This window comes from Salmo trutta, chromosome 20 (assembly GCF_901001165.1).
Source record: "Salmo trutta chromosome 20, fSalTru1.1, whole genome shotgun sequence".
Lineage (NCBI taxonomy): Eukaryota > Metazoa > Chordata > Actinopteri > Salmoniformes > Salmonidae > Salmo > Salmo trutta.
The window spans coordinates 34,243,912-34,270,638 of NC_042976.1; the positions used below are offsets into that span (position 1 = coordinate 34,243,912).

The window sequence follows — 26,727 nt, forward strand, 5'->3', positions numbered from 1 at the left end:
AGTCCCTCCTGCAGCAAAGCAACCCCACAACATGATGCTGCCATCCCCATGCTTCACAGTTGGGATACTGTTCTTCGGCTTGCAAGCCTCCCCTTTTCCCTCCAAACATAACAATGGTCATTATGGCCAAACAGTTCTATTATTGTTTCATCAGACCAGAGGACATTTCTCCAAAAAGTATGATCTTTGTCCCCATGTGCAGTTGCAAAACGTAGTCTGGCTTTTTTATGGCAGTTTTGGAGCAGTGGCTTCTTCCTTGCTGAGCAGCCTTTCAGGTTATGTCGAGATAGGACTCGTTTTACTGTGGATATAGATAATTTTGTACCTGTTTCCTCCAGCATCATCACAAGGTCCTTTGCTGTTGTTCTGGGATTGATTTGCACCAAAGTACGTTCATCTCTAGGAGACAGAACGCATCTTCTTCGTGAGCGGTATGACAGCTGCGTGGTCCTATGGTGTTTATACTTGCGTACTATTGTTTGTACAGATTAACGTAGTACCTTCAGTCGTTTGGAAATTGCTCCCAAGGATGAACCAATTTTTTCTCTGAGGTCTTGGCTGTTTTCTTTTGGTTTTCCCATAATGTCAAGCAAAGAGGCACTGAGTTTAGAAGGTAGGCCTTGAAATACATCCACAGGTACACCTCCAATTGACTCAAATTATGTCAATTAGCCCATCAGAAGCTTCTAAAGCCATGACATTTTCTGGAATTTTCCAAGCTGTTTAAAGGCACAGTCAACTTAGTGTATGTAAACTTCTGACCCACTGGAATTGTGATACTGAATTATAAGTGAAATAATCTGTCTGTAAATAATTGTTGGAAAAATTACTTGTGTCATGCACAAAGTAGATGTCCTAACTGACTTGCCAAAACTATAGTTTGTTAACAAGAAATTTGTGGAGTGGTTGAAAAACGAGTTTTAATGACTCCAACCTAAGTGTATGTAAACTTCTGACTTCAACTGTATATGGTCCTATGTAGAATCCTTCTTGCCTTCCAAAGAATCATCAAATATCCCTTTCTTCCCAAAAAGTTTAGGATGTTGAAGGTTCTAAGTAGAACCCTTTGCCTTACAAAGAACCCTTGTCTCCCAAAAAGGGTTCTTCACATCAAAATGGTTCTTGGTAGAACCCTATCTCTCTGCAAAAGAGCCCTTTTGGAACTTTTTTTTCCAAGAGTGTAGTTAAGCAGGTCTGAAAACTTTACTAGATGGCTTACTGACAAAACAAACCCAAGAAGCATGCTGCAGATTAAATTGCCTGCAGGTGAGATTTATGCTCAATTAAAATGGACGCTGTCCCATTAAAAATACAAAATTGGGGCCGAACACTGACTAAGTGTTGAAATCCTAACATTTTCACTGATAGAACCCCCAAAAAACGTTGCTCTTTTACAGATCTCCTGTAAAAATATGTGCTCTAGCTACAGTAGCCTACCTCATAACAATACACTACAACAGAGTTACAGTAGACGTTACTGAAGCCAAACTGCTATGCAATTCCCCTTTGCATATGGCCTGGGGTTTTAGCATAACGAACCACATCAAACACTGAGTGAACAGCTAATTAAATTTCCCCACAAATTAATGAGAGTGAGATTGTTTATGCTTTTCGCCCGCACCAGACAATTGAAGGGGCCTTAAAGGGATTGTGCAAGATTTTGTCTACTTACCCAGAGTGAGATGAACTCATGGAGATCATTCTTATGTCGTTGTGTCCAGTATAAAAGAAGGTAGGTAGTTTCAATGAGTTCCTCTGACTGTTTTTATTTTATCTCTATTTAACTAGGCAAGTCAGTTAAGAACAAATTCTTATTTTCAATAACAGCAATTTAACTGCCTTGTTCAGGGGCAGAACGACAGATGTTTACCTTTTCAGCTCAGGGATTCGATCTTGCAACCTTTTCGTTACTAGTCCAACACTCTAACCACTAGGCTACCTGCTGCCCCTGTGGGTAAGTAGATTAAAGGCTTAATTGCCAAAATAACGCACTATCCCTTTAAGAGTGTGGATCCATTTCACTGTTGGTACTACCGTTGAATTTATAAAAGGGTACGCTACTCTATGACTGTTTTTCCTCAAATTCACCGAAATGATATGCAATTAGCAAATTACAACATTCTTCTATAAGCAAACACTTTTTGCAGAGTGCAGAAAGCAAACACTGCTTATTAGCAGTCAAGCATATTGTATATTCTAAGGTCATGGTTGTGATATACAGGCCAAATAATTGTTGTATGTGTGCGTTTGTGTAAATCATAACAAATGTATTATCAAACTTGTACAATGTGAGGTGCCATAAAAAGGTAAGCATGCAAACAGGCAAACTTGTTAAAGACCAATCTTATAGGGGCTCAATGAACACAACACATTTTCCAGTGTTAAATCAACACAGAGTGTTAAATGAATATTGAAAATGTGGACTTGTATAGACACTGGAACAGTGTTAAGTTAAAGGTCCTGAACTAGTCTCTCATTCCCATGTAAAATAGCCTTTTCAGTGACTAAAATACCACCCATCATATTTTTGGAGGATAGAAATTCTAAAAATTTGAGTTATTTTGGTTTCATTGCTAACTATCAGGAAGTTTGAAAAGACAGGCTGAGTGGGAGCTTATATTCATGAACTTGCCTTGACTGACAGCTCTTTGAAATGCCTATGTCAAGAAACTTGGATGCAGTGAGCAGTGTTACAGTAAAATCATCTCAAACAAATTTGGTGATACACAAAGCAATGCAAACAACAAAAATGCATCAAAGACGTACAACTTTTTAACACGTCTCTTGAGCTGCAGAGTTTTGAATGACCCTCCCCCTCATTTTGGAGGCAGGTGGTCCAAAATAGTTGAGGGTTGTCTAACTCTTATGTATGTATTTTTTGCGTTGGCGAGGGTTGTGTTTTTTTTTTTTTATTGGTCACAAGGGAGAGTAGTGTGTTTTTTCCCAGGTTTACATTCATCATTTTGCAGGTTTTACTGTATAATTTCTTCCATCCTAGACAAATCTCCTTATCTGCTTATGCACAACGCTTTTCCGCATGCTAACTATACCAGTCAGGTCAATATAGACTACCAGTCTGTCTATACAGCCCTTTAGCCACCATTCATAATGGAAATAGTGGTGGGTGGATCGTTTTTCCAGATCTGAAATATGCTAACTAGCAATTATACCACACATAAAATCATCCAAAGCTACACCAATGTTCAATATAAGCGGAGAGGCCATGGTATGCCTTTGCGAATGAAAGAACAGTGAAGACATGAGACATGCAGCTCAAAAAAAACTTCCCTATTGATGTTGTTTAGGGACAATACAAGTATTCTACCTAGACAAGCCTCCAACACCACATTGCAAAAAATAATTGCATTATTGTTTTCAAATGAGTACAAAATTCTACTTCAATGCAGTGAAAAATGTAATTAGAATAACAGCAACAAAGCCCTGTGATTTGAATATTTAATTAAATTTGGATCAGTTGTATGTCTACTCTTGACAGTTTACAAGGTATGGAAAGACATAGTAGCAGGCCAGCGTCGCTGTATTTTAATTGCTGATACTGAGATGCACTGTCTGTTGCGGATCATCATTCTCCCAAGTCGTCCTAATAATGTGGCCACATGACAGGAGGCCGCTGAGGGGAGGACAGCTCATAATAACGGCTGAGTTGGAGTGAAATGAATGGTATCAAACACATGGAAAATATGTATTTGATGTGTTCGATACCATTACATTGACTCCGTTCCAGCCATTACTATTAGCCCAAACTGCCCAATTAAGGTGTCACCGGCCGCCTGTGGACCAAATATGTTCCCAGCAGGCCCAGTTATTCAAGAAAGCTTAACGCACGCTCTGCCTCCTCTCCGATCCGAGCGGCTAATTCTTGAGCACCTAGAACCCATAATGCTACAATAGCCTAAATATTTGTAATTTCACTTTTAAAATGTATTACCTTTTATGTGTGGCATAAACACAACCAGTCACAATTTTTTAAGCTGATTAGGTTACTCTCCAGTAGGCTACCTGCGCACGTTCGTCCAAAATATAATTCCAGCAACCAAAATGTGCAGATTGCGGTGTTGAAAATGCAAACCATGATGTAATTTGTCAGTAAGCTTTGCTTGTTGGTTGTATTTGATATCATTATAAATATACAGTAGCGTCCACAATTTTGAAAATCTGATTTTTACCTAGGTGATAATTGTCTGCAGCTGCTCGTAGTGTAGGTCTAATGAATCAGGAAGGGTAAATTAGTCCACCTCTAAACACGGCGAGTTGAGTTGATGCCAAAGAGCTCCATTTTGGTCTCATCTGACCACAACACTTTCACCCAGTTGTCCTCTGAATCATTCAGATGTTCATTGGCAAACTTCAGACGGGCATGTATATGTGCTTTCTTGAGCAGGGGGACCTTGCGGGCGCTGCAGGATTTCAGTCCGTCACGGCATAGTGTGTTACCAATTGTTTTCTTGGTGACTATGATCCCAGCTGCCTTGAGATCATTGACAAGATCCTCCCGTGTAGTTCTGGGCTGATTCCTCACCGTTCTCATGATCATTGCAACTCCACAAGGTGTGATCTTGCATGGAGCCCCAGTCTGAGGAAGATTGACAGTTCTTTTGTGTTTCTTCCATTTGCGAATAATCGCACCAACTGTTGTCACCTTCTCACCAAGCTGTTTGGCGATGGTCTTGTAGCCCATTCCAGCCTTGTGTAGGTCTATAATCTTGTCCCTGACATCCTTGGAGAGCTCTTTGGTCTTGGCCATGGTGGAGAGTTTGGAATCTGATTGATTGCTTCTGTGGACAGGTGTCTTTTATACAGGTAACAAACTGAGATTAGGAGCACTCCCTTTAAGAGTGTGCTCCTAATCTCAGCTCGTTACTTGTATAAAAGACACCTGGGAGCCAGAAATCTTTCTGATTGAGAGGAGGTCAAATACACTGCTCAAAAAAAATAAAGGGAACACTTAAACAACACAATGTAACTCCAAGTCAATCACACTTCTGTGAAATCAAACTGTCCACTTAGGAAGCAACACTGATTGACAATAGATTTCACATGCTGTTGTGCAAATGGAACAGACAACAGGTGGAAATTATAGGCAATTAGCAAGACACCCCCAATAAAGGAGTGGTTCTGCAGGAGGGGACCACAGTTCCTATGCTTCCTGGCTGATGTTTTGGTCACTTTTGAATGCTGGCGGTGCTTTCACTCTAGTAGTAGCATGAGACGGAGTCTACAACCCACACAAGTGGCTCAGGTAGTGCAGCTCATCCAGGATGGCACATCAATGGGAGCTGTGGCAAGAAGGTTTGCTGTGTCTGTCAGCGTAGTGTCCAGAGCATGGAGGCGCTACCAGGAGACAGGCCAGTACATCAGGAGACGTGGAAGAGGCCGTAGGAGGGCAACAACCCAGCAGCAGGACCGCTACCTCCGCCTTTGTGCAAGGAGGAGCAGGAGGAGCACTGCCAGAGCCCTGCAAAATGACCTCCAGCAGGCTACAAATGTGCATGTGTCTGCTCAAACGGTCAGAAACAGACTCCATGAGGGTGGTATGAGGGCCCGACGTCCACAGGTGGGGGTTGTGCTTACAGCCCAACACCGTGCAGGACGTTTGGCATTTGCCAGAGAACACCAAGATTGGCAAATTCGCCACTGGTGCCCTGTGCTCTTCACAGATGAAAGCAGGTTCACACTGAGCACATGTGACAGAGTCTGGAGATGCCGTGGAGAGACGTTCTGCTGCCTGCAACATCCTCCAGCATGACCGGTTTGGCGGTGGGTCAGTCATGGTGTGGGGTGGCATTTCTTTGGGGGGCCGCACAGCCCTCCATGTGCTCGCCAGAGGTAGCCTGACTGCCATTAGGTACCAAGATGAGATCCTCAGACCCCTTGTGAGACCATATGCTGGTGCGGTTGGCCCTGGGTTCCTCCTAATGCAAGACAATGCTAGACCTCATGTGGCTGGAGTGTGTCAGCAGTTCCTGCAAGAGGAAGGCATTGATGCTATGGACTGGCCCGCCCGTTCCCCAGACCTGAATCCAACTGAGCACATCTGGGACATCATGTCTCGCTCCATCCACCAATGCCACGTTGCACCACAGACTGTCCAGGAGTTGGCGGATGCTTTAGTCCAGGTCTGGGAGGAGATCCCTCAGGAGACCATCCGCCACCTCATCAGGAGCATGCCCAGGCGTTGTAGGGAGGTCATACAGGCACATGGAGGCCACACACACTACTGAGCCTCATTTTGACTTGTTTTAAGGACATTACATCAAAGTTGGATCAGCCTGTAGTGTGGTTTTCCACTTTAATTTTGAGTGTGACTCCAAATCCAGACCTCCATGGGTTGATAAATTGGATTTACATTGATTATTTTTGTGTAATTTTGTTGTCAGCACATTCAACTATGTAAAGAAAAGTATTTAATAAGATAATTTAATTCATTCAGATCTAGGATGTGTTATTTTAGTGTTCCCTTTATTTTTTTGAGCAGTGTACTTATTTCCGTCATTAAAATGCTAATCAATTTATAACATTTTTGACATGCGGTTTTCTGGATTTTTTTGTTGTTATTCTGTCTCTCACTGTTCAAATAAACCTACCATTAAAATTATAGACTGATCATTTCTTTGTCAGTGGGCAAACGTACAAAATCAGCAGGGGATCAAATACTTTTTCCCCCTCACTGTATATCTACAATAATTTACTGGTTTCTGCGCTGTCAGTATTTTATTGTACAGTTACAGTAACCTACAGTCTACTGTGCTGACAGTAATTTACTGAAATTACTGTACATTTTTACAGTGTAGTTTGGAAAGAAAATGGCTTATGCTGGAAAGACAAGACAATAATCTGTCTTTTAGTTATAAAAATGCTCAATTTACTTGAGTGACCAATATAGCCTATGTTATTGGCATCAGCAGAAAGCATCAGCCATATTCCTGGTGAGTGCACATATTCACTCTTTATCATTGTTGGGTCAGTGCCACTTGAGTTTGTTTTCAGAGAATAATTTCCTCCTCCAGTTTAGGTGAACATCATATTGTATTTGTGTCTCCCCTTCTCGTGGGCCTATTATATGGATCAGATAATTTTTATCAATCTGATTGTCAGTGTCAGCAGAGTAGGCTAAAATGTCATTTTTGTCTCATTGAAAGTGTAGCAGAATTGTATGAAACGTGTTTATAAAAGGCAACATTTTACCCGTGCATAGAAAGAATACATTTATCTAGCCTAGGCCCAAAGTCTACGCGCTCAGCCATGTTTTCAAGTGATTGAAATATATTATTAGCCAAAATTATAATTAACTATCTAATCTACAGTACTCATCAGATTAGGAATAGTATGCTATTTTAGACAAGTCTGCAAATGCGATACAAGGAACGCTTTATTAAAGGTGCATTTCTATTGTGAAAATTAGCTTCCCCAAACATCAAACTCACGCGCCGCCAATGCGATTGTACGACATGCACATCTGTGCACAAACACAATAACCCTTATGATTAAGTATTAACAATGATGAAGGTACATGATTTGCAACAACATAACCGAACTGAAACGTGACTGTAGCATAACTCCGTTTTCTGTTTATCAATTGTGGGGATATCACGTGCCATCAGGTGATATTGAATTTGCGAAATCCAAATTACGCACGGGCTTCTTGACACATGAAGTCTATTCGGGAGAAATGTTGTAGAACATACCTTGAAGCAACTAAACAACTGTAGATCGTTGTATGGGCACACAATGGAGAAAATGATGAATCAATAAGTAAAAATGCGTATCTTACCTATTTCAGTGTCCGATTCACAAGATCCCAAATAAGCGGAATGAACTAAAACAATGCATGAAATCAACCAGCTATTCATTGCAGCCATGTCAGCGTTCGGAGAGTAGACTACAGTAAAGTTGTGGTGTGAAAACTTAATGAACTTTTCTTCAAGAGACTGATGGTTGTAGCGGTTTACCCATGCACTTCCGGTTGATAATAGACTATTGGCTATATTTATTCTCCTTAATAGTGAGCTGAACACAAATTCTTAAAACTGTTCATAGTCATATTTTCTAAATTAAAATATGACTATATTTCTGGTATTATTATCATCACTGTTGTTATTCACTCCTGGGTGATTATGCAACTTCGGGCACTTTGGCCGGGCTAGCTTTCAGAAATTAAAACTTATTCAAACACCATTTTACCAGTATTGTACTTGTCTTTGATTTGTCTAGAAACTATATCTGATAATGGCTGCGATCGTACTATTCAGGAATGTATATATTTTTGTCAATTTTCCCAGACAGCCATACACAAATGGCATTTCCATCACGTCATTAAATATCAATTTTAGTTGAAAATGAAATATCATACAATTGATTTATAACGGATGTCTTACACATTTGTACATGAACTTGTATTGAATATTATTTAAAGTGATTTTTAAGGTTTTCCTAATATTAATAATTCAACACGACGCCTGAATGTATAAACATGCCTTGGTGACAGCTGAAAACATTTATTTATCATGAAAAACAATATATTTCCATCCAACCTTTTTGTGAGATTATGATGACAACCATATGATTTCCCTATCTAAAACAAATAAATGTATGTAAATTATACATAATATACTCATTTACCTCAAAATATGGGTTGTGATGGAAATGACAAGGTGTGGTGGAAATGACATCTATGTAAAAAAAAAAAAAAAACGTATGAAAACAATATTTTATTGCAAACATTTTGAACAACAACCATTGCTTAACATTTCAGACCTATACTGGGTTGTAGGCCACTCACAAAGTGAGTGATGCAGTAGCCGATGGGCAGAGCTCAAGGAAGTAGGCCAGTGTTTTTGAGAGATGGGCCCAGATAGCAGAGGGGTCATGCCACATAGAAGAGCTCAGTGAGCAAAGTGAAACTATCATTTGTGGTATATCCAACACAGGTGTGGAGGGTCACCTGCTTGTGAGAATCACCAAAGTGAACTGCCTGGATTTCACTGGTGTATTTACACAGGTAGTTCTCTGCAAAGTCAATATGCACAATGATCTCCTCTTTCCCCAGATTCTCTTAATTCTCTCAGTTGAGTATTGGTGTCGAATGTTGTACACGTATTTCCCCAACTTCTCTTTCAATCCTTTGGAGAAGTCCTCTAGTAGAATCTGCAGTGTGCCACATACCTTTTCTTTTACTGTCAAATGGACAGTGAACTTCTCCATGTTTCCCTCTTTGTTTTTCTTCTCTCTCTCTTCAGCTTTGTTTTTCCACTCAAACCACCATGTCTGCTCACCAGCATCAAAGTCAGATGTTTTAAGCTATTTTGCTTGACAAAGGGAGCACTCTCTATACATGCACTCTTTCTTCAGGTTCTCACAGCACTAAGACTCAATAACTTTCTCCGTGTTGCTGCAGCTGATCACTTTGTGATACTGTAGTTTGTACTCCATGAACTGGAGGTTGGCGTGGGTTTTGCAGAGGCATGTGTCCCTATCCTGGACTGTTGGCTTGACAACCCAAAAAGGACATATTTTGCAGAATTCACAGTAGGAAATTTGAATTTCTGAATATTCCCTCTTAAACTTCTGATAAAGGATCTGAATTGTGGCATTCAAGAAGCGCTTCTGCTTGTTCTTCTTGTTCCTCGTTAGTGTGTCCTTTTTCCCTGTTGTTGCTCTGCTGCTGTCATCACATTCATAGAATCTAGTGAATTTCTCTTCTGTGGTAGTGCTAATTCTTTTACACTGATTTTTCCTGGAGTATTGAAGACTTGATGGCCTGTTTTCATTTGCCCTCATTGCTTTTGCTGAAAATTCAAATTCTCTGTTTGCGGCTTTGACCAGGCCATACTTTCTCAGGATGTTGCCTTTGAGCATTTTTGAAGCCACTTGTTTGTCTTTGGTGCGGCACATTTTTTTTATACTTTTGTTTTAACTCTGCAATGATGGCATTTTGAAACAATAAAATCCTTCTCAAGTTCTTCGGAGTTCCCTTCATTTGCTGTTTTGTCTTTGTCTTTGGGGAATCTTGTCTCTTCATTTTGTTCATCAGTCGATGATACCTTTTTTTGTATTTTTCAGCTTTCCGTAAAGGATTATCAAGTTTGACATTTGTCATACTAAGATCTCTGTATGCTTTTGAGCGACCTCTTCCAACCTTTTTCCTTCCAGCAAGTATTCGACTTCTCATTCCTGTTGCAGACTATGAGGAAGGGGTATCAGGGTGTTTATCAGGAGCAGGTAAGTTAGGGGCAGGTATGTTAGCCTCATGTTCTGGCTGCAAGTCATCTGGTGACTGAGGTGGTGTGTTGCCTGATAGGTAGGTCTCCATCTGGTGACTGAGGTGGTGTGTTGCCTGATAGGTAGGTCTCCATTGCAACTCTTCTCTTTAAAGTCTATCTTCTATTCCATTGGTTACATTTTCATTGCCATCTCTTGTTTCTTTGTTCTCGCTTTGTAAGCTCAGAGATAGATTTCACTTCTCCTGTCTCTATTTTTCTTCCAGTATCTCTCCCTGTCTTTTTGCAGATGTTCCTGGTATCGTACAGGATAATTTATTATTTTGTTTCTATATGTCTGTGACCTTTGTGCTGTTTTATGTGGCATCTTCTAAAAATAAAGACGTGTTATGTATGGTACGACGTGCTGTACGTCATACTGTACGTTGTCATGGTTTACGACAGTGTGCTGCTTTACGGATTAATGGGTTGTCAGAATGAGTGGCACGTCATTAAACGACAGAGTGATGTACAATGTGAAACCGTGCAGATGTGCGTTCTTCTACAGCTAGGCTAGATATAACATTGGCGACGAAGATGGCTGAATTCAGTTTACCACCGCCAGCACCATTCCTCGCCGTGCCTGGCGAACCTCCAGTCCCGTGGAATAACTGGCTTGAAAGCTTTAACACTTATCTCGAAGCTATGGACTTTTCTACAATCTCCGACAAGCGGAGGACAGCACTGCTCCGTCACTGCCTCGGTACAGAGGGACAGAGGATTTTCAGAGCGCTTGGATCGGCTCCTACATTCACTGCTGCAGTCAGCCTCCTACGGAATCACTTCGCCGGGAAAGAGCGAGTGCTCCCCCGACGCTACCGGTACGGAAGAGACACAGACGGCCGGGTGAGTCCATTCAAAGCTACGTGGCTAATCTGAGGGATTTGGCTAGCTTTTGTAACTACGGGACACTTCAGGACGAGATCATCAGGGATCAGTTGATAGAGGGGACGTTATGTGAAAAGACAAGGGAGAAACTACTTTTGGAATCGGATAATTTACAACTAGATGTAGCTATTAAAATGGCACTCCAGGTTGAAGCGGCGTTGGAATGCTCTATTATGCTAACAGACAGCTCTGCAGCATACCCTCGGCCCCTAGCCATTCTCACACAGCAGCTTCAGCCCGAGCAGGCGCACTACAACGATCACGCGCTGCGCACGGCCTCCCACGTCGATAGCTGCATGGACACAGACACCGGCATGCCCGTGCAGCAGGCACACAGACAAACAAACAGAAGTAGCTGTGGCAACTGTGGGGCTAGCTCTCACAATTCAAGGGCTTCAAACTGCCCAGCCCGTGGGAAAATATGCAAGAACTGTTCAAAATACAATCACTTTGCGAAAGTATGTCGTTCTGCCCCAGCTACTAGCTCCACCCAGCACAGGACCTTAGTTTCATCTCACTCTCAACATGAACACACGGAAATCCGAACTGTCTCCACCAACCATGTGTCATTCAGGACATGCACTGTGCAGCTGGGTGAGGTGGGTTTGCCTTTGCTGCTGGATACTGGCGCTGCGGTGTCGTTGCTCAACTTTGCCACTTACTACAAGTTTTTCAGTCACCTACCACTCCAACAGCCCTCCACTGCCCTGTGTGGGTACGGCAGATCCAAGATAGACATTGTGGGCACCCTCCAGGTCCCAGTACACTACGGCACCAAGCATCTGCCATCATTCACATTTCATGTTGCAAAGCGGGGTGCCAACCTCTTGGGCCTCGACCTCTTCACAGGCTTGGGATTCACACTGAGAGATGACAGTGGGTCAGCTATCCACCAGGTTACCTGCACATGGCAACAGAACTGGCCAACTCTGTTTGATGGACTGGGCTGCCTCACAGCCTTTACTCACAGGCCCCTAGTGAATCCGGAAGTGACCCCAGTCATGCAGCCCCTACGGCGCATTCCCTTTGCACTGCGTGATGACGTCACAAAAGATCTCCAGGCACAGTTGGATGCAGACATCATTGAGCCAGTCAACGTTGCCCCCTGGATTTCAAACTTGGTCATTGCAACCAAAAAGTCAGGTGGAATCCGGACCTGTGTGGATCTCTGTGCTGTGAACAAGGCCGTTGTCCCGGATAAGTACCCCTTGCCTACAGCTGAGGAGCTGACCGCACCATGGCTCCACGATCTTCACAAAGCTTGACCTTCGTCAGGGTTATCTTCAGGTACCCCTCCATGCAGCTAGCAGAGACCTCACGGCCTTTGTCACACATGCTGGCGTGTTCAGATATACACGCATGCCTTTTGGACTTAGCTCCGCCCCCAGCTGCTTCCAGAAGGTGATGAGCACCATCCTCGCTGGAATACCTGGGGTAGCGGTCTATCTGGATGACATCGTGGTCCACGGCCCTGACCTCCACATCCATGATTATCGACTCCACAGAGTATTCAGCGCTCTACTGCACAACAACCTGACCCTTAACGGTGGAAAGTGCACCTTTGCAGCTCCAGCCGTCGAGTTTGTGGGGTTCCGCTTGTCGGCCATAGGCATTGCCCCACTCATGTCGAACATTGAAGCCGTCCACCGGATCCCGGAACCGACCTCAGCCTCTCAGGTGGCCTCATTCTTGGGCATGACAGCTTAATACCTCCGGTTTCTGCCCCACTACTCCCAGACCACAACGCCCCTTCGCCAGCTCCTCAAGAAGGATGAGCAATGGGCCTGGACGGCAGCCTGCTCAGACGCGGTCTGCTCACTGAAGAGCCAGCTCACCACAGCCCCAGTCTTGGCTCACTTTGACCCCGTCTGCCCCACCATTGTCACGTGTGACGCCTCAGCTGGAGCACTAGGAGCTGTCCTCTCACAGCTGCAGAAGGGCATTGAGAGGCCCGTCGCCTTCGCCTCAAGGGCCCTGAGCCCCACAGAACAACGGTACTCTGTGGGCGAACGAGAAGCACTGGCCTATGTCTGGGCATGCGAAAGCTGGCACCTCTACCTATATGGCCATCTGTTCACGCTCCGAACCGACCACCAGTCCCTCACAACGCTACTGTCGGCATCAGGAACTGGCCACAAGCCACTTCGGCTGCACAGATGGGCCGACCGCCTCAGACAGTACGACTATCAGCTGAAGTTCACTCCGGGGAGGGATACCGTGGTGGCAACCTCCTCTCACGCTCCTTTGACGCTCCTACTCCGACCGTCTTGCCAGACGACAACGAAACAGAGCTTGTACAAATGCTTTACGCTCCTCTTCAGTCAGTCGTCTCACTGGAGGAGCTGAAGCAAGCTTCGGAACAGGATCCCTCACTGTCTACCCTGCGCACCTACATACGCACTGGATGGCCAGCACATGTGCAGGAAGAGCTGCCAACTTTTGCCAGGGTGAAGCACGAACTTTCTTGCTGGGAAGAAGTCTGTGTCTCGAGGGTTTTGCACTGTGGCGCACGAGGGGCACTTGGGCATAGTGAAGGTCAAACAGCGATGTCGAGACCTTGTGTGGTGGCCAGGCATCGACCACGACATTGAAGCCCTGGTTAGGGATTGTGCTGCATGCCTCCTCAGTGGGAAAACAGGACAGTCCGCCCCACCCCCCCTGCAGCCTCTCGCATGGCCGTCCCGCCCCTGGGAGCACATCCAACTGGACATCTGTGGCGAGATCCATGGACACGCAGTCCCTCACCATCAGCGCTTCCTGATGGTGGTGTATGACCTCCACTCTAAGTGGCCAGAAGTGGTTCCTGTCGGAACTGTCACAGCACAGGCCATCGTGGACATCCTAGACAGCCTGTTCACAAGGTGGGGCCTACCCCTCACCCTTACCACGGACAATGGGCCCCAGCTAACCTCTGCCGAGTTCTCCTCATATCTCAAAAACAAGGGAATCAAACACATCCGCACGGCCTACTACAACCCACAAGCTAACGGAGGGGTGGAACGCTTCAACCAAACGCTGAAGAACGGCATCAGAGCGCACCTGGTCCAGGGGTGCACGTTCCAAACTGCTTTGAATCAAACGCTAATGCACTACAGAGCAAGCAAACACACAACAACACAGGTCTCCCCGGCATCACTCATGCTAGGTCGTGAGATGGAACTGCCACTGGACAGACTCAGAACACAGAGAGTAGCAGAACCGGCGTCTAGGTGCACCCAAGAACAGCAGGCAGTGACCAGATAGATATAACAAAATACTACTTAGTTTTCAACTTGTGCACACCTTGGAGCATTTTCTAGATTCAATTAATTTAAAACATGATTAAATAAGCCTAAAGTAAAAAAAAATAAGTTAAGTAAAAACGAATAAGATAATGGATTGTGTCATTTCCACCACACTTTTGTGATGGAAATGACATTTCTACAGTTTCTGGAGAAAATTGACAGACAGCTTAGCATGCTTTAATTAGTATTACAACTAGCATATCGTTTACCTTAAATACATAAAATATATATTTTTTAAATCTAAAGTTCTACCACAAATTAAAGATATTATAGCCTGTTTGGAAATGACTGACAATTAAAATATTTTCTACACAAGCAATATTTACCTCCACTTTTCTTAAACTTCTGGACATCACATCTGGAACAACTGTCCATTGCAGCCATGTGCTTCAGTGTCACAATATATAGTATCCATAGTAACTAAATTAACATTCTCTTGGAAAAACTGTATTAATGAGGAATTTGTACTCAGTGGTGGAAATGACACCACTCCCAAAGGACAGGTATATTTTGTGTAAAAAACAATATAAAGGGCATACTCACAATAAATATTGATATAGATTCTATTTAATTGACTCTTTCTGTAGTACATAACATTATATAATGTGTAATTATTCATGTTTTCTCATAGAAAAACATAGAAGAAGCTTAAAAGTCTGGGTCAGGGACAAGGGCAAAATAGTGAAATTGAGGTATAAAATGCATCTGAAAAGTAGCTAAAATATTTGATAGAGAGGTGTTTAAAAAAGTATGGGGTGATTTATAGTGTGAACTTAACATACAAATATTTGTTTTATTTTTATAAAATCCCCAAAATTGACCCGAGGACATGGAAGTGCCTGTAGTTGCATAATCACCCTCCTACTGTATTGATGATAGTGCGGTGTTGAATTTGTGTATGACCGTTAGCCTACACTTCAGGTAATATAAATAGCTAGGAAAACATTTACATGAATACATTATGTTCGTACTGTGACCCCCGCCGTTTGGTGCGACGCAGACTCGGTGGAAAGTGTGGTGAAATGGAGAAGACATTAGCTGTGTTCGAATACCCATACTAACATACCGTATACTACATGCGTAATGAGTATATACTACATACTGTTAGTTCATTTTAGCATTCTATAAACAAATGGTATCGTTTCAGTTGAGCATACTAGAGCTTTGCCTGTCTACCGAAAGTTGATGCTGTTGCTATGCAACCTCTTGCTAGCTTGTTAGCATAACAAATGACAAGCTATACATTTTACGATTTTGGGTGTGTTTGTAAATTCAATCTGGACTGCCAGAGTGCGCTCAGAGCATCAGAACGCACACTAGACGCTCTGGCCGAGGAGTAGGGTTGATTCGAGCTTTCAACAGCAGTCAAGCACCAATGCTAACTGGCTAATGTTGGCTAGCTACTTAAAGACACAAATGAGAGAACACCTCACTCTGGCCATTTTACTCGCCCAAGTATAGGTGGATAAGGCTGTTTTCATGTTATCGAGAGCATTGGTGAATGTAACTGTGCTGTTGGCAACAATTTAACTATGTTTTTTTGCAGACAAACAGCCATATTCAACGGGTGTTGAGCATTGGTAAACTCATCAGTTAGTTATTCAGCGTGAGAGTGCTCTGAAATCGGAGTAGATAGCCAGCTAACAATGTTCATTGAAAAGTATAACAACTATACCACTTACCTAAGAATGATGTGAATAATCAAGTCAATAAACGTTGGGTAGTTAGTTAGATAGCAGATAGTTAATATACTGCCTGGCAAGTTCGATGTAGTAGTAGCAGCCAACTAATGTTAGGTAACTAGCTAACACACTGGTACATACTGCTGTAATGCTTGGCGGTTCGTAAGGATAGCGTACCTAACAAATTGTCAGCCAACGTAACGTAACTTATTTGAAAATGCATGACTTTATTGCTCAACATTAGCTTAACATTTGTCATAATTAGTTCAAGCAATGAATTTGTATCCGCTCTTGTTGGACTTGGGCTGCATATTTTCCGCCATTTTCTTCAAATCTGAAAACGTTGTGAAGCCACCCCAATTTTCTGAAGAATTGCATTATGGGCCCTAAAAGCACAGAAATAGTGTCCACTGCATGTATACTTTGTATTTTGCCGAATTTAGTACGACATCCGGGAACTTTTGGCATACTAACTATATCCACACTATGACCAATAAGCATACTATATACTCAATTCACGTCACAAATAGTATGGTTAGTGTGGTTAGTATGAGTATTCGAACACAGCTACAGTCTGACCTGCTAAGTTTTGATGCAGAGTCTTTGCCCGACAAGGTCAAGTTAGGATGTGTTAGTTAACCTGTGAGAGCTTTTTTGTTCCTGAAATACTACGGTGTTTTAAGTGCCAAGCTTATGGACATGTTGTAGTGTATAGGAGTGAAGAGACGAAGGAATGTGTAGTATCAGTGGAGAAAGTTGTGTGTGTCCGGTGAGAGAAAGGCAGGTTGAGGTTGCCAGGGTCAGAGTAGTACCAAAAGTGTAGTATGCTGAAGCAGTTAACCCTCCTGTTATGTTGCGAGTCAGTTTTACCCATTTCCACTTTTGAGTTGTCTAAAATACTAGTTAACCTCTCTTTTTCTCCATGAAATTAAATAACTTTTCTTCATTTAGGGTCATGAATCTAACTTAAAAATGTGGACACACTAATGTGTTGTGGAATGTCTGTGCAGATTTTGTATACAAATTTGATGTTGTGCGTCATTTTGACCCGGAGGCTTTCATGTGTATCGATACTTGCAAAAGGTCCAAAATAAACAAGTGTCTTTGATGTATTTAGCGTTGACTGGTTCCGATTGCACTTTTATAATTATGTTTGGGTGAAAAGGAGTTTCCCAAGCATCTCCTTCTCAGTGCGAGAGCAGCAGATCTCTGACACAGTCAAAAATGAGCTTCAAAAGATTTTCAGTCAATGAAGACTTATCACAAATTCTGGACTGTGACAGTGAAATAGAAGAAGAGGTTTCAGAGATAGAGGACGATGCTGTTGATGATCCAGATTGTGAATTTTTCTTTGAAGAGGATTCAGAGGAGGGGTCTGCCATACCATCCCGTCCATCAGATGAGAGGGAGAGCATGCAACAACCATCATCCAGAGAAGAGAGGACATGGAAGTCTAAAGATGGTAATATAGAATGGCCACCATCACCACAATGAAGTCAAGGTAGACTGTCAGCTTCCAATGTAATCAAAATTGTTCCAGGGCCTACACGACTTGCTCTGCCCCCCTCGCCAAGACAGTAAAACCAGCACCACTTGTGTAGAATGCAACAAATACATCTGCAGTAAGCACACACGTACATTGTGTTCAACATGTGAAGAAAAAGACTGATGGGATAATTTTGACCAACGGGGTCAAATCCCACCTAAGTGTTAATGTTACTGGGAAATACAAAAAATGCCTATTGGGGAAACAGAAAATGCTTGTTTGTGAGAAATATGTTTAACAAATAGTTCTTAAATATAGAGTTTTTTAAATCAAATGTTCTTGTAATTCTTCTTTCTGAAAGGTCTGACAAGACAAAATAAAGTTTTGTCTGTTTTTACTTGATTCTTTGACTGTCTTGAGTGTGTTTAAACTGCGGGTCAATCTGACCCATACCACAATGGACGTCATTTTTTTTAGCAAAGCACAAGGGTTAAGAGAGTGATAGAGGAAGATGGGTACAGGATGAGTGATCCTCAGAGGATTCCTGTAAGTAGGCAGAGACCAATAGAGAGGTGTGGGAATAATACAGTGGGTATAGAAAGTCACCACACCCTTTCAAAATGTTCACCTTTTGTTGCCTTACAGCCTGAAATTAAAACTCATACAATTGGATTTATTTACACACAGTGACCCACAATATCCAAGTAATTTTTGTTGTTGAAAAAACCCCTTCCAAATAGAGTATATTACTGTTTTACTTGTAATTAATTTTCAAAGTGAACACCCCCACTTAGAATTGCAATTACAAACTTGCTGAGGTGTAACCAACCACCTTCCAGATTACAAATCAAGCTAATTGGCTTCCCTCTGTGATCAATTGTAGTGACTTTGATTAGTTCAGAATAAAAGCAGTTGTTCATAGAGGGCTCCACTGCTTAGTAGTTCAATTTAAAGTGAATAATCCAGTATGGGTGGAATGATAATTTCAAAAGATTTATTGAGATAAAGTTGTGGAAATGTACAAGTCAGGAGATGGATATACAAATATTTCAAAGGCTTTGTCTATCCCTCGGAGCACAGTTAAGACCATTATTAAGAAGTGGAGTGCGTATGGCACCACCCAGACCTTGCAAAGATCAGGCTGTCCCTCCAAACTGGATGACCGGGCCAAAAAACACCATGACTACACCTGGCAAGGAGGAGACTGATCAGAGAGGCTACCAAGAAGCCAATGGCAACTTTGAAGGAGCTTCAGGCCTTTATGGCAAAGGCTGGTCAATGTGTGCATATGACCACAATATAACAAGCGCTCCACAAATCTGGCCTCTATGGTAAGAGAGTGGCAAGAAAAAAAACTATCCTCAAAAAAAGCCACATCAAGTCTTGTTTGAGCTTTGCCAAAAAGCACATTGAAGATTCCGAGGCCAAGTGGCAAAAGGTGCTGTGGTCAGTAAAATGTAACTTTTTGGCCTGAATGCAAAACGATATGTTTGGTAAAAACCCAATACATCTTTCGACCCAAAGAACACCATGCCTACAGAAGAGCACGGCGGTGGCAGCATCCTGTTGTGGGGGTGTTTCTCTTCAGCAGGGACTGGAGCACTTGTCAGGATAGAAGTGGAAAATGGACAGCGCAAAATACTGACAGATTCTTGAGGAGAATCTCTGCCAGGATGTTGAAAATGGGAAGATGGTTCACATTTCAACATAACAATGACCCAAAGCACACCGCCAAAGCAACAGTACCATGTCTGAAGAACATGAAGGTGAATGTCCTTGAGTGGCCTAGTCAGAGCCCCGACCTAAATTCCATCGAGAATCCGTGGAATGACATGAAGAGTGCAGTCCATGATTAGTCACCATGAAATTTGACTGCGCTTGAACAATTCTGCAAGGACGAATTGGTGAACATTGCAGTCTAGGTATGCAAAGTTAGTAGAGATGTATTCAAAGAGACTCGTGGCTGTAATACAAGCAAAAGGTGGTTCCACCAAGCATTAAGTCAGGGGGGTGTTCACTTACTCAAATAGGGTATTTTTCATTTAAAAAAAAATGTTTTCTCACTTGGATATTGTAGGTTACTGTGTGTAAATAAAACTGGAAAAAGTCAGATTTTATGTGTTTTCATTTCAGGCTGTAAGGCAACAAAAGGTGAACATTTTGAAAGGTGGTGGTAACTTTCTATACCCACTGTATGTGTTTCAGTAAGGTGGCGTTCTTAGCATTCATAACCCTGGTTGTCAACTATACTGCAGAAATGGAATGTAAGTCAGATAAAATAGAGGTTGTGGTGGCAGCTGCAGAGAAGTACTTCGAATTGGGAGGTTTTACCGCTGAAGATTTTCAGGGGGTGTTCTCCAAGACCTTTGGCCTGGTGTAGGTTAAGATAGGGTTAAATAGTGGAATGGAGTGGTGGCTCCTTTTTTATTTTATTTTATTGTGAGGGCTAATAGTTGGCAGGGTAATTTTCCTTCCCAATTTTGTATTACCAGAAGTTAATGTAGCAAGGCCGTGACTGGCCTTGTACTCCAGTACAGTAGGTGGCGGTGAATGCACCTAAAAGTTGGATGCGATCTGCCAACCCAATCCAAAAGAAGTCATAATTTGGTTCCATTTCAAATCAAATTTTATTTGTCACAAGCGCCGACTAAAACCGGTGTAGACCTTACTATGAAATATTTACTTACAAGACCTTAACCAACAATGCAGTTTTAAGAAAAATATGTGATAAGTAAAAAATAAGAAATAAAAGTAACAAATAATGAAATAGCAGCAGTAAAATAACAATAGTGAGGCTATATACAGAGGATACCGGTACAGAGTCAATGTGTGGGGGCAGCGGTTAGTCAGGGTAATTGAGGTAATATGTACATGTAGGTAGAGTTAAAGTGACTATGCATAGATAATAAACAGAGTAGCAGTAGTGTAAAAGAAGGGGGGGCAATGCAAAAAATCTGGGTAGCCATTTGATCAGCTGTTCAGGAGTCTTATGACTTGGGGGTAAAAGCTGTCGTGTGGTAGCAGAGAGAACAGTCTATGACTAGGATGGCTGGAATCTTTGACAATTTTTAGGGCCTTCCTCTGACCCCGCCTGGTATAGAGGTCCTGGATGTATTGGGCCATACGCACCGCCCTTTGTAGTGCCTTGCGGTCGTAGGCCAAGCAGTTGCCATACCAGGCAGTGATGCATCCAGTCAGGGGGCTCTTGATGGTGCAGCTGTAGAACCTTTTGTGGATCTGAGGACCCATGCCAAATCTTTTCAGTCTCCTGAGGAGGAATAGGGTTAGTCGTGCCCGCTTCACGACTGTGCTTGGACCAAGGAACTTGAAACTCTCAACCTCCTCAACTACAGCCCCGTAGATGAGAATGGGGGCGTGCTTGGTCCTCCTTTTCCCGTAGTCGACAATCTTCTCCTTTGTCTTGATCACGTTGGGGGAGAGGTTGTTGTCCTGGCACTACACGGCCAGGTCTCTGACCTCCTCCCTATAGGCTGTCTCATCGTTGTCGGTGATCAGGCCTACCACTGTTGTGTCATCTGCAAACTTAATGATGGTGTTGGAGTCGTGCCTGGCTGTGTAGTCATGGCTGAACAGGGAGTACTGGAGGGTACTGAGCACGCACCCCTGAGGGACCCCCGTGTTGAGGATCAGCATGGCGGATGTGTTGTTACCTACCCTTACCACCTGAGGGTGGCCCATCAAGAAGTCCAGGATCCAGTTGCAGAGGGAGGTGTTTAGTCCCAGAGTCCTTAGCTTAGTGATGAGCTTTGAGGGCACTATGGTGTTGAATGCTGAGCTGTAGTCAATGAATAGCATTCTCACATAGGTGTTCCTTTTATCCAGGTGGGAAAGGGCAGTATGGAGTGCAATAGAGATTGCATCATATGTTGATCTGTTGGTGCGGTATGCAAATTGGAGTGGGTCTTGGGTTTCTGGGATAATGGTGTTGATGTGTCCATGATCAACCTTTCAAAGCACTTCATGGCTACAGACGTGAGTGCTACGGGTCGGTAGTCATTTAGGCAGGTTACCTTAGTGTTGGGCACAGGGACTATGGTGGTCTGCATGAAACATGTTGGTATTACAGACTCAGACAGGGAGAGGTTAAAAATGTCATTGAAGACAATTGCCAGTTAGTCAGCGCATGCTCGAAGTACACGACCTGGTAATCCGACTGGCCCCACGGCCTTGTGAATGTTGACCTGTTTAAAGGTCTTTCTCACATCGGCTACGGAGAGCGTGATCACAGTCGTCCGGAACAGCTGATGCTCTCATGCATGTTTCAGTGTCAACATATTTATTAGTGAAACCAAGTGCTGTGACATACTGTATATACATTAAATCAAATAGCCTAGTACACACCAAAACTTTTCAAATGTTCAAATCAAAAGGCTATTGCACAGAAAAACGTGGACACTCGTGTGCATCTCAAATCCAGAACTAAAGCACTGATCATTGGGAACAAGATCAGAATGACTGCTAAGAATTGGTTCATCAATTAAATAATGAAATAGGTAGCTTGGCCTACAAAACTAAAACGATATATATGTTCAAATCAAAAGGCCTAATTACTATTACATCAATAACCGAGCAACATCCCAAGTTCCCAGTGCCAACACATTCAGAAATCAAAAGATGGTTTAGTATTTAGTTTAAAAGCTCTGACGAAGGCCAAGAGAACAAGAAACACTTTTCAGTGAGAAAACAGAAGTGCAGTTTCGGGAAGGCTTTCCACTAGATGTTGGAACATTGCTGCGGGGACTTGTTTCCATTCAGCCACAAGAGCATTAGTGAGGTCGGGCACTGATGTTGGGTGATTAGGCTTGGCTCGAAGTTGGCATTCAATTCATACCTAAGGTGTTTGATGGGTTTGAGGTCAGGGCTCTGTGCAGGTCAGTCAAGTTCTTCCATACCGATTTCGACAAACCATTTCTGTATGGACCTCGCTTTGTGCATAGAGGCAATGTCATGCTGAAATATGAAAGGGCCTTCCCCAAACTGTTGCCACAAAGTTGTAAACACAACTAGAATGTCATTGTATGCTGTAGTGTTAAGATTTCCCTTCACTGGAACTAAGGGGCCTAGCCAGAACCATGAAAAACAGCCCCAGACCATTATTCCTCCTCCACCAAACTTTACAGTTAGCACCATGCATTGGGGCAGGTAGTGTTCTCCTGGCATCCGCCAAACACAGATTTGTCCGTTGGACTGGCAGATGGTAAAGAATGATTCATCACTCCAGAGAATGCATTTCCATTGCTCCAGAGTCTAATAGCGGTGAGCATTACACCACTCCAGCTGACGCTTGGCATTGCGAATGGTGATCTTATGCTTGTCTTAGGCTTAGGCTTCTGTGGCTGCTCGGCCACGGAAACACATTTCATGAAGCTCCCAACAAACAGTTATTGTGCTGGCGTTGCTTCCAGAGGTAGTTTGAAACTCGGTACTGAGTGTTGCAACCATGGACAGACAATTTTTTAGCACTCGCCGGTCCCATTCTGTGAGCTTGTGTGGCCTACCACTTCGCGGCTGAGCAGTTGTTGCTCCTACACGTTTCCACTTCACAATAACAGCACTTACAGTTGACCGGGGCAACTCTAGTAGGGCAGAAATTTGACGTTGAAAGTCCTTGAGCTCCTCAGTAAGGCCATTATATGTCAGCAACGATTGTGGAAGATATAGCCGATTCCACTAATTTGAAGTGTCCACATACTTTTGTATATATAGTCTATCTTCCACTATGTCAAAATTGTGCATGTAATTAAGTTTAGTATCACTTTTCTACCAATACAATGCATTTTTGTTGAAAATTAGGTAAAAGTATTCAACTACTGAAAACTGAAACAAACAAATGGACCAAACAAAGACAAATAGATGAATCCCACTTTTCCAGTCTGCTGAAGGCGTGTGGTGGTGGCTTGATAAACAGCGCCCCCAGCTCTACCAGGGGCATGCTTCGAGGTGGTCACGTTTTGTGGCCTTGCCGTTCCATTTCTTGACTTCCCCTGCAACACAAACACAAACAGTTATATTAAGTCAAACTCTCGAAGTAATGGATATGGAGCATCTGCTGTATGGCCTCGGTTACACCCAGCACTTAAATGTGACTTCTGTCTTCTGATCACTCCAAGCTGCATTAGGTCTGGATGCACAAAAGTCACATTGTGCTCGCATTAGGTTCAGATCTGCCAGGGAGGGAATTGTTTTCGGAATTTGACATAGTCTCGATGCAATCAGGCCACAAATTATGCATAAGCAATGTAAAGAGATGGGGTGAATGACTGGGGAAAAGTACATTCTACACAAATTACTTTTATAATAGCAAAGAACAAATGTGTGTGCCTGAAAGGAAATAAACGTTCATACAGCGAGCTATTACATGAATATCGGTGGACAATTTGTGCTAATGTAAATGAACATAGATAATGTAACATATTTCCTTTTGCTTACGTGATGAACCTCTAAGGGGATATAAATATTTACCATCTTAACCATGTGTGACCTCTCACCTCTCGGGGTGTAGAAGTGTTCTTCCTAACCAGTCCCTCAACAGCTCTCAGACTGAGCTCCACCCTCAGAGGAGAGGAAGGCTGGGGAGAGATGGAGGGATGGAAGGATGAATGGCTCAATCGTTCAACAAGTCAGCAAAATAAAGATTGCGTTGATAAGCTTAATTGTCCATCTCCCACCCACGGAGAGACCTACAGTATATACTGTATATTACCCTCCAAACAGCATGGCTCGTCTCCTGGTCAGCTGATATATCTGTAAGGGGTGAGCGAATCATCACTGGTTTATACACACACAGGACAGGAACATAGAGCCTTGTTAATACAACACTACTATACCATGCCTTCTTAACTGCCCGTGGGAAGATTAATTAAGTTGTAATGATTTCAATTAAATATAAAACTTCAGTCTCACAGACATTTTATTCATAAATGTAGTATTGCAAGGTATTACAGGGTTATGGGTTTTGATTATAATACCGCTATCTTTTACCTATCCAGCTCTGGCACAGCGACTGCAGCCCCTGGACACACACACACACACACACACACACACACACACACACACACACACACACACACACACACACACACACACACAACAACATTGTCATAAATACACATATATCATCACAACAGTAAAGACGTTGTTGTACACTCACCTGTATAAGTAGTGGCCTCTCCCTGTGCTGTGCAAGATAGCCCAGAAGAACCCTCAAAACGTGAGTCTGGGAATGAATTTGAAGACTTCAGCTAAAACAGAGCCTTTTCAATTCCAACAATGATAGATGACTAGATTCATAGTACAGAATGAATGACTGATTGCCCAGTTCACCATCTCACCTCATACTTGTATTGGACCAGGAGCATTTTATCAGTGATGACAAACTAGGCTTCTTTGTTCTTCAACACCAGGTTCCCCATGATCCTAGACCCCTGTCAGGCCTAGAGGAAAAAGAAGACTTACAGTACGAAAGAAAGAGATGGGACAAAGACAAAGACACTGACACTTTTTTCTCACCTCTAGTTCTCTACCTTTCCCTTACATGTTTACAGCCTGCACCAGCCCAGTGAGCACACTCTCCAGCCAGCACTCCGGACAGTCTCCAGCAGCTTTCAGCACACCCTCTGCCACACCATGTCTGAGTGTGTACAGGAGGAGAAGCAAAGGGCCAGCACCTTAAACACTAACCCTGCAGAAAGAGACACACAATCACAGTTTAGAACTCTTCTGATGAATGGAAAAGTGTTGTGGTTGACAATCATCAATGCAGGAGGAACACGTAATGTTTGAATGCAGCCTTACCACTGTGTCCCTGAACACAGGCAGAGGTGGACTTTGTGATTTGGAGGCCCCAGTCTGAGGCCCCGCACCCCTCCTAAAATTATTTTATGGGATTTATACTGAAAACATGTCATTTAACTGTAAAAATGTGTTACCTTTTAGTGTGCCATGAACACAACCAGTCAATGTTTTCATGTGATTGTCAAACAAATCACTTCAAAAAGTAGGTTACCTTCTCACGTTAATCCAAAATAATTCCAGCATCTGAACAGTGCACTGTGCACCCGCAAACTTTCTTTCAATTCGCTAGTGGCTGAAACTATCTCACGGGAAAAAGCATCCAAGCGATCGGAACAGCTCCCCTCAGTCTTACTATACAGTGGCAAGAAAAAGAATGTGACCCCTTTGGAAATACCCGGATTTCTGCATAAATTGGTCATAAAATTTGATCTGATCTAAATCTAGGTCACCACAGTAGACAAACACAGTCTACTTAAACTAATAACACACAAACAATTATATGTTTTCATGTCTTTATTGAACACACCGTGTAAACATTCACAGTGCAAAGTGGAAGTATGTGAACACTTGGATTTATTAACTGGTTGACCCTCCTTTGGCAGCAATAACCTCAACCAAACGTTTTCTGTAGTTGCGGATCAGACCTGCACAACGTTCAGGAGGAATTTTGGAACATTCCTTATTACAAAACTGTTTCAGTTCAGCAATATTCTTGGGATGTCTGGTGTGAACTGCTCTCTTGAGGTCATGCCACAGCATCTCAATCAGGTTGAGGTCAGGACTCTGACTGGGCCACTCCAGAAGGCGTATTTTCTTCTGTTGAAGCCATTCTGTTGTTGATTTACTTCTGTGTTTTGGGTTGTTCTCTTGCATTACCCAACTTCTGTTGAGCTTCAATTGGCAGACAGATAGCCTAACATTCTCCTGCAAAATGTATTGATACATTTGGAAATTCATTTTTCCATCGACGATAGCAAGCTGTCCAGGCCCTGAAGCAGCAAAGCAGCCCCAAACCATGATGCTCCCTCCACCATACTTTACAGTTGGGATGAGGTTTTGATGTTGGTCTGCTGTGCTGTGCCTTTTTTTCTCCACAGATAGTGTTGTGTGTTCCTTCCAAAAATCTCAACTGTAGTTCATCTGTCCACAGAATATTTTGCCAGTAGCGCTATTGAACATCCAGGTGCACTTTTGCAAACTTCAGACGTGCAGCAATGTTTTTTTTGGACAGCAGTGGCTTCTTCCGTGGTATGCTCCCATGAACACAGTTCTTGTTTAGTGTTTTACGTATCGTA

At 42.9% G+C, this 26,727-nt stretch overlaps 1 protein-coding gene across 4 annotated transcripts in view; it reads right to left on the reverse strand.

Annotated features, from left to right (window-relative positions):
* LOC115155937 (tissue factor pathway inhibitor) overlaps positions 1-7,949 on the reverse strand; it is a 37,391-nt gene extending 29,442 nt beyond the window's left edge. For all 4 annotated transcript variants that reach the window (XM_029703037.1, XM_029703039.1, XM_029703038.1 and 1 more), the window contains exon 1: positions 7,793-7,949. In XM_029703037.1, the coding sequence (XP_029558897.1) occupies positions 7,793-7,880 (88 nt within the window). In that variant the 5' untranslated portion in view covers positions 7,881-7,949. The remainder of the gene's footprint in view (positions 1-7,792) is intronic.
* Between the last annotated feature and the right edge of the window lie 18,778 nt (positions 7,950-26,727).